The sequence below is a fragment of the Monodon monoceros genome, unplaced genomic scaffold, assembly GCF_005190385.1.
Source record: "Monodon monoceros isolate NGI ecotype Baffin Bay Population unplaced genomic scaffold, NGI_Narwhal_1 Contig7924_ctg1, whole genome shotgun sequence".
NCBI lineage: Eukaryota > Metazoa > Chordata > Mammalia > Artiodactyla > Monodontidae > Monodon > Monodon monoceros.
Window position 1 is genome coordinate 1 of NW_021703403.1, and position 10,237 is coordinate 10,237.

General features: G+C 61.0%; 1 protein-coding gene across 1 annotated transcript; it reads right to left on the bottom strand.

Moving 5' to 3' along the window:
* Nucleotides 1-3,356: 3,356 nt before the first annotated feature.
* ARRDC1 (arrestin domain containing 1) lies at nucleotides 3,357-9,243 on the bottom strand. The gene is made up of 8 exons (XM_029215680.1): nucleotides 8,338-9,243; nucleotides 5,595-5,705; nucleotides 5,111-5,161; nucleotides 4,855-5,009; nucleotides 4,501-4,683; nucleotides 4,229-4,405; nucleotides 3,739-4,156; nucleotides 3,357-3,665 (listed from the first exon to the last, which is right to left on the bottom strand). Exons 1-8 carry the CDS (start codon nucleotides 8,594-8,596, stop codon nucleotides 3,601-3,603), a joined length of 1,419 nt encoding a protein of 472 aa, XP_029071513.1. The 5' UTR covers nucleotides 8,597-9,243; the 3' UTR covers nucleotides 3,357-3,600.
* Nucleotides 9,244-10,237: the final 994 nt, after the last annotated feature.

The following is a 10,237-nucleotide window of genomic DNA, read 5'->3' on the forward strand; positions in this document are numbered from 1 at the left end:
GGCGCGGGCCTGCCCCGGCCGGAACCGGAGCGCGACGGCCGGCCGCGGGGGTGGAGCCCGGCGCAGCGGGCTTCCGGGGTCGGCGCGGCGCCGGACGTCGTCCTCCCGTAGTCCTCCAGTTTGCACTATATTCTCTCATTCTGCGTAGGCACTGTAGCGGGCCGGCCGGGGTGGGGAAGGACCCCTGACCTCTAACCCCGGACACACATCGATTCTGTCTGCCTTCACAGAAGGCGGACTTGGACTTGCGTCCTAGGGCGGTGCCCGGGTGGGGCTTGTGCCCGGTTGGGAGGGGTGCCCCGGTTGGGGCTGCATCCGGTTAGGGAGAATGGCCCAGCTCGGGGGTGGGGGTGCTTCGGTTATGAGGTGTGCCTGGCGGGGGGCGATGTCTTGACTGAGAAAGCTTCCCTGAGGCGGGAGGGGGGATGTCCCTTTGGGGAGGGTTGCCTGCCTTGGCGGTGCTCCAGTTGGGGGAGGTGCCCCAGTTAGAGGGACTGCCCCAACGCTGGGGTGCTCGGCTGGGAGCATGTCCGGACTGTCGGGGAGGATGCGCTGATTAGGGAAGGTGCCCCGCTAGGAGCCTGTGCCCTGGCTGGGGACAGTGTCCTGGTTGGGAAGTGTGGGTAGGGTGGGGAACGTCCAAGGCGTAGGATTGTCCCTGTTGGGGGCGGGGGGGGGCGCTCTGGTTAGGGAAAATGCCAGGCTTGCCGGGGGTGGTGTGCTCCAGTTAGGAGGTGGCCCCAGTTGGGCAGCCTCTCGGGTCACCGAGCCTCCTGCAAGCCCCCCAGTTATGCACAGGGCGAGACCTTTCCTGCATATCAAGCAGCCTTCACTGAACAGCACACGTAGACTGGCTTAGGCCACCCACTCCCCATAGCCAGACGTGTTTCTGCCATCCCCTGGGAGTTGAGAAAAGAAGCATAGACTGAAATTGGGGTTCTCTGGCCAGTCTTCACAACAGGAACTGGGGAGGCCCTGAGTCAAAGGGTAATCTGGGCCTCACTCCTGTGAGGGTTCAATCTCGTGGAACATGAGACTCCAGGAAAATTCCACTAAGTGCACTGACGGTGCACTCAGCTGCAGAGGAGGCAGTGGACGATCCTAAGTACCAAGGAAGACTTCCCAGGTTTGGGGGGACAGCCTGAGTCAGCTCCTGACAGGCCAGGAACCCCAAGCTCTGTCTGGAGCCTCAGGACGGGAGGCTCAGGAGCGGTCTTGCTTAACAGCCTGCACAGCTCCACCAGCTTTCACCCGCACCTACTTCTCTGGCACCAGCCTTTCTCTCTCCACTCTTGCCTTGGGCCCTAGTTTGCCCCTACTCTGAAACACTTTTATTTCAGGTATCTGTGTGGCTCACTTCTTGACAATCCTTGGGTCTTAAATACCACCTCTTCAGGGAAATGTCCGCTTGCCCCTATTTAAAAACAATACTGCACCCCAAAACTTCCTTGCTTTCTTTTACTCCATAGCATTCCGTTGCCATATTGCCTGTCTGCGCCACTAAGTCCAAAAGGTAAGGGATTTTTGTTTTGTGTGCCCTAGTACCTGGAACAATGTTTGGCATGCAGGAGACAAAATATTTGTTGAAGGAATAGATGAGTTAAGATGTGAAAAAAAGTCCTTCATTAGGCAAAGACCGACTGTAAATGAATGTGTCAGACGTAGGTGATGTTCCCATTCTGCGCCATCAGCCCGACCCACCCTATGCTGGTATTATTGCCGACCAATGATGTTAGGTGCTCTTCTCGGCACATGATGTGTTACGTGTTGACTCAGTGACCGTCAGGTCAGTCCTGGGAGGTGGACGTCGTTTTCATCCACATTCTGTAAGTAAGCAAACCAAAGCAGGGGTGTGCCTTCAAGGCCACACACTGTCGGGAGGCAGAGATGGGATTTGAAACAGGCAGAGTCTCAACTATGAGGCTACAGCTTCTAGTAGATGTTTCACAGGTTATCCTGCTTGTGGCATGCTTTGTGTTTTTGTCCAATATTCATCCTCTCCTTGTCCCACAAATAGTAAAGTTTTAGGGTACATGGCTGCCTGTACAGTTCCAACTGTAAAGGGTGGCCAGTGGGATGTGTGCAAAAGTGATACAATTTACTTCTCATCGTGTCCCCAAAAAAGTTGGAGGTTCAAGACCAGTAAGCTGGGTGATGGTGAAAATTGCAACAGCCATCCTGGACCCAGGAGTGGAAACCTCGACTTGACTTGAGAATTACAGCTATGCCACCTCTGAACTGTTAAATGTACAAGAAATAAACTTCTATCATGTGGGACAGGGCGCTCGACCCATCTCCTCATAGTCCTATGAGCTTATTATAGATTAAGGTAGCTGACACAGGTAGCCAGGGTCCCCCCTTCACCATACGGCAGAGCTGGAATTTGAACCCAAAGTCTTATCTTAACGCCACCTCCAATGTTTCCCAAAGCACGCGAGGATCCCGGCCCCGCAGGGCGTTTACGGGCCCTCTGGAACGTCTGCAGAATGCCTCTTCAGGAAACGCTGCTCTCCCGTACCCTGACTTTTTATTTGCTCCCGGGTTCCTTGTGTCCTAGACAACAGTCCTTTGAAGTGTAGACCTCGGGAGCGGGCTTGTGTGTTCGCACTTGGATGGGAACCAAGAAGCAGCATCCCTCAGAGCCAGACGTGGCAGTGGTGACGGCAGGGGCCGGAGACTTGAGGCCAAGGGTAAAGGAACTGGGGAAGCCTGCTCCCTCACCCCGACCGGATTTCGTCTGGCACACGAAGTCTAAACTGCGTAGCCTGGAGTGGTGGGTGCCAGACGGCTAGCCCAAGATGTATGCTAACAAAATGGAACAGCGGTGGTCTTCTCCCCCTGTCACAAGGCCACTTAAGTTGATGCTGAAGCTCCAAACACGCAAGCCCGCCTCCGAGGGCAAATCCTGAAGCAGAACCGGGAGGCCAAGCGCCTGGCCCGGCCCTGGCTAACCGCCACGGGCGATTCCCAAAGCTGGTTCTGCTCCCTGCCCGGATCGCTCCCCCGCCCCCCCACCTTCCGGCCCAAGACGCCCGGAAGGAGGAGGGACCCAGAGCGGAAGGGGGTGGGGGGGTGGGGGAAACGACGGCAAGGGGCGGGGCCGAGGGGAGGGGCGTGTCCCGCGGGGAGGAGAGGGGCCGATGAGGGGCGTGCCCCGCAGGGAGAGGCGGGGCTGAAAGGGGCGTGCCCCGCAGAGGGCGTGTCGTGCATGTATGGGCTAGGCTAAGAGGGGCGTGCCCTATAGGGAGGGGAGGGGCTGAGAAGCCCGGGGGCTTGGGCACACCCACAACAGCCACTACCCTAACACGCACACACACCCGGCAGAGGAGGGCGTCCCACAGGCCACTGTGCCCAGCTCTACAAATGAAGCTTTTTATTTACACCAAGTCTCTCTAGGCCCCAACCCCCGGGGAGAGGCCGACTACAGGGGGGCTGCGGAGGCTGGTCGGGGCAGAAGCTGGTCCGGAGGCAGAGGCCGCGGGGAACGGCGGGCAGCGGCGGGTCCTGAGTGGGCCGGGCCAGGCCGGGAGCGAAGGCACGAGGCCCTGGGAGCCTAGTCCCAGGGCGTAGGTCCGCCCATCCGGAGAAGGCGACATGGGGTCAGCTCCCTGGGGTCAGGCCAGGGTCCACACCGCCACAGCTCTGCTCATAGGATGGCGGGGCCTCTGCAGGGAGAGAGCCAGGTCTGCATGGGGCCCGTGGCTCCCCCTCCCTACCAGGCCCCAGGCCCCCACTCACCATAGGGGTAGCCCCACGAGCTATACTCAGGCGGGAGGATCAAGGTACTGGTCGTGGGCACCGGCCCTCCAGAACCCTCTGCAAAGTAGGGCACGGTAGCACCTGTGGAGATGCACAAGGGAGGGGGCAACGGGTGGGGGGCAGGGCTACCATCCTGAGGATGGGGTTCAGGGGCGCCAGGCACAGAGCCGAGGGCTGCAGGCGGCTGCTGCTGCTGTGAGTGGCTCTTGGTGGAGAGGGAGACAGGGTCCGAGAAGAAGTGGGGGCCACCAGCCACAGCCTCCGCCTCCTCCTGGGGTGGCGCTGAGGGCACCACCAGGCCTTGGCCTGGCCGGGGGCTCAGTGGGACGTGGTTCACAGCGATGTTGCCGATGAAGACCGGGAGGGTCACGATGGCTTCTGGCGTCTTCAGGGAGACCTGGGGAGGTTATGCGAGTGAGGAGCCAGGCCACCGGCCCCTCTTCCCACCCCACCCCTGTATCCCTACCACCTGCAGGTAGTAGTCCACATGGATGAGGCTGCAGCCCGGCAGGGCAGACTGGGGCAGGGCAGGCACCAGGATCTGCTCTTGCCACTGAGCCCGCCTCCAGGCCTTGACGCCGGCGCCCTCCACCTCGGCGATGGTCCGCACGTCATAAATCCAGCGCTTGGCCTTGTAGGACACTTTCTGGGGAAAGGCCAGCCTGTGAGCCTGGGCAGGCCAGCCACCTACCCCTCCTCTGCCCCATGGGGACAGGGCCCAGCAGGCGAGGGGACTCTGACCTGCAGCAGACTGGCCACCACAGGACTGGTGTCCTTGCCTGACTGGTTCTCAATGTCAGCCTGCAGCCGCAGCACCTGCCCCACCACGTAGCCTCGGAGGTCGGTGCTGGCGGTGAGGACTACGCTGCCTGTCTTCACCAGCTTGTAGGAGAACTTCTTGGTGGTGGAGGCCACATTGGGTTGCTTGGGAGGGGAACAGAGAGGGGGTTTGGCAAGTGTGGGTAGGCGGGATCCTCGGGGTCAGCTCAGGACAGAGAGGCCGCTGCTCTTCCAGACCCTGGCCGCCTCACCTGTGCTGGGGACAGGGTGTCAGGCAAGGGTGGGCCCACCCAGGAGGCCACTGCCCAGGCTCACCTCGATGTCTGGGATGCTATTCAGGTTCAGGGGGCTCAAGATGTAGAACACGCGGCTGCACTGGTGATCCTTGGAAAAACGTGGTGTGTCGATGGTGGCCCGTACCTGGTGCACAATCTTCCCAAAAGGACCCTCAAAGGATGTGGGAGCTGTGGCTGGAGAGAGAGCAGGGACTGGTACCCGACTGCCCCCCACTCCGCCTCCCACCCACCCTCGCCAACTGCCACCACCTGGCCTGGCCAGGCTGGGCTCTCACCAGGAAGCAGGAACTGGAAGGGGAAGCTGTGCTCTCCAGCAGGCAGGCTCCCTGCAGAGACAGAAGGGAGGTAGGGGAGAGGGGACAAGGTGACCTCACAGGGTCCAGGACAGAAGCAGGCCCTGCAGCCAACCAGCTCACACTGCATCTGGCTGCTGGGCTCCCAGCCTCTGTCTTCAGCACCTCAGCAGCACAGGGCTGTGGCCTGGGCAAAGGATGGGGGTGAGAGCTTGGCTTGAACAGGAGAGGGGGCAGGGCTGTTCCGGGGGCCGGAGCCCATCCAAATCCAGGAGAAGGTGGCCCTCTTCAGCCACCCAGCCCCCATCAGGCAATGCCCTGTGCCTGCCAGGGAGAGAAATCCAGCAAGGTGCACAGTCCTGGGAGAGGGTGGGCTAGCACGGGGATGCCAGAGGCGGATGGGGAAGTCAGGTGGACAGACCCCACTCTCAGTGGGATGAGGTGAGGGAAGGGTTCCCAGACTCACCCTTGTCGGCCAGGGACAGAGCGCTGTTGAAGTAGCCCTCCTCCACCACCCACGCTGTGTCATTGGCCTTGCTGGAGACCTTGCAGGACCCCGTGCAGGTCACCCGGATAGCTGCAAGGGGGGGACAGCATGAGCCCCAACCAGGCTGGCCTGGGCCCCTCCCTAGCCCCAGCACAGGGATTCAGGCAGGACGGGCAGCACCCAGGACCGCCCAGCTAGGCCCTGGGAAGGCCAGCACATGGCCTGCTACCCTCCAGAGGACACTTCCTGTCCGTGCCACATCTTCAGGTGCTCTCAGCGAGCCAGGGTGGCGAGGCACAGAGTTCCACCTGTCGTGCCATTCAGAACATGAAGGCCCTGACGGTCACCCAGATGACCCCTGGGCAAACCCCCACCCCCAGCCCCCGCCCAACCAGACCTGTGAAAACCCAGCTCCCTACAGGGGATGCTTGGGAAACCCTAGGTGAGCAGAGGCCTTTGGGGCAGCTGACGTCCGACCCCACCTTCCTGCTGCCTCTCAGGCAAGTCAGTTAGGCTGGGAGGCACCCCTTCAGGCTCCAGGAAGCTACCTATTAGCCCTCATGCTGCAGGAATGTGGTCAGACCCGCCTGAGCAGATAAGGAACCCAACAGTCTGGCACACCAGAGGGTGGGGACACCTTGGCTTCCTGGGCCAGTACTGCCCAGGAGCGCTGATTTCTGCATTGAGATGGCTTGGTCCTCCCCCACACTCCCCAGGGGAAGCACACACACCAGGAATCAGGCAGCAGGGTTGCTGCCGCCTTCCGTCCTGTGATCAGGAACACAAATTCCTCCGTCCAGAGCCCACTACAGTCAGAAGGCCATGGCTGGACCAGGCCCAGCCGAGGCCGGTCACCAGAGGGGACACCATGGCTGGAGACCCAAACAGGGCAGGGGGTGGGAGCTCAGTGACAGGTAGCCCTGTGGCTCCCTCCATTTCTTCCTCTCCCTGCGGGGCTGAGTCAAGACCAAAGACTTTAGCCTGCCTGCCCAGCTGCCCGTCCTCCCCTGACCTGATGGACTGGTGAAGGGAAGGTAACTCGGAATCTGACACCCTCCTGACAAAGCCATCAGGCAGGAAGAATGCAGTGTCTCAAGTGCCCAGGGCCAGGGGCAGCCACACCAAGTCTGTCTGTGGTCTCCCCAGGCAGGCCCCACCTTGCTGATGCAGGCCTCCTGTTGGTCCCACAGTGCACTGGGCTGCCCTCCACGAACCCGTGACTCGGCCTCCGCCCCATCGGCACTGCCAGTGACCAGCCCTCAGCCTCCGTGCCAGCCCAGGCTCACCACCCGGACCTCGGCCCTAATTTCTAATCCACGCTCCACCCGTCATCCCCTCCTAGGGCCAGACCTGGAACTGTTCCCACCCTGGAGGTCTGGGACACCAGCAGTGCTCCTACAGACCAACACATCCCAAGAGAGGCACGGCGTGGAGCGAGCAGAGAAGGGGAAGCCTGACTGTAAAGTAACTAGAAGACGTCCTGGTGGATTGCAGACATCACACTGCTGGAAACATTCCTCCTGGAGAGGGTGCGTCCCCCCTTGAATCCGGCTGCCCTGGGAATGCTGGGAACAATGGAGTGTGCTGGAAGGGGTGCGATGGTCCCCAGACTGGCCCAGTGACAGCTGAGCACTGTGAAGTGACCCCAGTGGATGGGACACGGAGCTGAGGAGTCACCCTGCCGAGCTCTGCCCAAAATCCTAACCCACAACAGCACAAGTTATAATAAAATGGTTGCTTTAAACAACTTAGTTTAGGCGTGATTTGTTTACTTAGAGGTGACTTTCACACAGCAGCAGATAAAGGAATAGCTGTCTAACCTCACTAGAATTCACGGAAACTCATGTGACTTACCATTTAACACATCAGATTGGCAAATATTAAACATTCTGATACGTGTCATAGAGAAGGTAGAAAAACAGACACTTGCTTATAGCAATCAACCTGTCGGCTGATATGACGGAGGCCCTGGAGAAGAAGCAGGCAGATCTGCTGTAATTTTACACACGCGTTCCAGGGATCCAGCAGATCCCCTTAGAATCTCACCCTGTTCACCCTGTTCAACACTGCTCCTAATAGCAAACAATCTAGGCATAGCCTACGCGTCCAAAAGCAGGGTGGCTGAAACAGGCACACACTCAGCCAGGACCCGGCCATACAATTAAGGTGAACAAGCCAGGGTGGCACCTGGCCCCAGAAAAACAAACCGGCCCTTGAACTCTGTGAACTTCCCAACGACTGTGCCAGGGCCCCCTCTGCACATATGCTGTGAGGCCCCTTCGGGGACCCTGCCTGGATGAACAGCCTCCAATCACCGACTGGAAACAAACTCCCATCCCTGTCCAATCTCTCCTCCACAGGGGAATAATGGAGGCGCAGGGGGAACTGGAGGTTTGGGGCTGCTCCAGTTCTCTAAGGAGAATCATCATGTGGATCCTGTGCCAGAGCGGCTTCTGGAACTTTCCTCTTGAGCCAGCACTCTCACCTGTCCAGCAGCCCTCCTCCTATGTACCACCTGCAGTCTGAACATGAAGACTTCTGCTTGCTCCCCGTCTGCTTGCTCCCCCTCTGGTCCCAAAGGTCTGTCCCAGCCTCCATCAGCTCCCTCAAACCTGGGGCAGCCCAGCCTCTGCCACATCCTTTCACTACAGCTCTAGCCTGCAAGCCACTTCCCTCTGTCCTGTTTCCAAATCTGTAACACGAGAGGAATGACAACACCCACCTCCCAGGTTTGCTATGAAGACTGATGGATTGGTCCTTGGGAAGTGGGAATGGCATCTGGCCCACGGTGAGAGCCCAGGGAGCCGGCAGAGCTGGGAGCTGGCTGCTACTGTTGTCCGGGCATCACCCTCCCTCGTCGCCCACCTCGAGAGCAGAACACAGGGCAGCCCCGCCTGACCCCCAGCCTCCAGCTGGGCTGGACCCAGTCTCCAGCTCCGTCTCCAGCTTTCTTCCACATCAGCTCCCAAGGCAGCCGGCATCCCCAAGGCTGAGTGCAGACCATCACCGACACTCCTCAGTCAAGTGTTCAGAGGCCTGCTGCCCCCCACCCTCCATGTCCTCCTGGGGGCCCCCCTATTGCATCAATGCCTGGTAACAAGTGTCTTTTGAGGGAAAGGAAAAATAAGAACCATGGTCTTTCCTCTCTCACACCCCGGCAGGGCCGGAGGCCTACAGAGGCCCCAGCACCAGCATCCCCCCTACCCCTGGGGGGCAAACTGAAAATAATACCCTCTGTGGCGCGAGGCCAGTCGTTGCTGGAGTCTCCAGCCTGTGACCTGACCTGCTTCTCCCCGCCTCAGGGCTCTTACAGTCAGGGACTCCCTCAGCCTCCTGGGGCCCAGCTGTCCATTTACCCAGATCCTACCCACCACGTGGAGGCTGCGGGGCTCTAACCAGCCCAGGTTAGTCACACACAGCTCAGGCCACCCCTTCACTGTGGTCAACAACAGCCTGTTCGCCCTGGGCTCCAGCTACAGGGGATGACAGGGCAGCAGGCCAGGAGGAGAGCTCTGCGTGGGGTCTCTGTGGTGTCCGTCTGTCCTCCAGCCACGGCCCACCCCTCCTTCCTGTGCCCTGCCAGCCGCACTCACCTCTCACTGGTGCCCCAGAGCAGAGCTGCACTGTCCCCCCCGGTGCCCCTGCCACAAGCACACCTACCCCCACCCAACCCCAAACTCCAACTGGGGAGACAGGAAAGAGGCGACACATTACGGAGGTGGGCGGTGTCACCGGTCCAGGACGGAGGAGGCAGCTGCCCAGAGAGAACGGTGGCTCTGCATCCTCAGCGGGCACCCCAAGCGCTGAACGGTCAACCACACGGGGGCCTGGAAGGTCAAGGCCCAGAGGGAAGCCCGGCAGCTGTGGTTCTGGCCAAGCACCCCAAGGTAGAGAAGCGCCCCAGGACGGACACACCACACAACCTCACACTCAGAGCCGGGGTCAGGAGAGAGACCCCGCCCGGGCTGCGGTTCGCCCACGGCCCAGAGGGACCAGGTGTGATGTCCCCCGCAGGGCCCGGTTCACACCTCAGGCAGCAGACAGACGAGGCCAGCGCCGGCAGGAAGCCCTAGCTAGGGGCGCCGCAGCAACCGGATCCCCGGTCTCAAAGTCCCAGATGTCTGCGCCAGCAGAGGGACCGGCCAGGAGGGCTCAGGTTCGGCTCCCAGATGCCCGCTACGGCGGCCTACGGCACGCAGGGATTAGCAAGATCCTCCCAGCCCTTAGGGACTAGCCTCGGGCTGGGTGTAAGCAGTGCCCTGCAGCCCGTCCCCGGGGACCCGCACACTCGGCGGGGCTGCCTGGGTGTATGGGAGAGAAAGCCCAGCGCGGGCCGGGCTCCAGGTGAGGGCCCAGCAGCTGCAGGGCGCAGCGGACCGGAGACCCGACAGGGAAGGTCAGAAGCGTCGCGGGTCCAGGTCAGAGTGGCCTTCGGCGAAGTAGACAGGCTCGAAGCCCGCGCCCCGAGTCTGGACGGCCCTTGGCGGAGAGGACAGGAAAGGCAGATGCGGAAGGACTGGGCCACCCGGGCCTCCCTGCTCCGCCCCGACCGCCGCCGGCCTCCCACCCCCGCGGTCCGCCGCCCGGCCGGCCGCCCCGCGGCGCCCCCGGCAGCCGGACGC

Coding starts and splice junctions, on each gene's coding strand:
- ARRDC1 (XM_029215680.1), bottom strand. CDS start 8,596: ATGCCGGCTGCCTTGGGAGCTGATGTGGAAGAAAGCTGGAGACGGAGC. Junction 5,706..8,337: donor CTTCATAGCAAACCTGGGAG/GTGGGTGTTGTC, acceptor CCCCCCTTGCAG/CTATCCGGGTGACCTGCACG. Junction 4,157..4,228: donor ATGTGGACTACTACCTGCAG/GTGGTAGGGATA, acceptor TAACCTCCCCAG/GTCTCCCTGAAGACGCCAGA.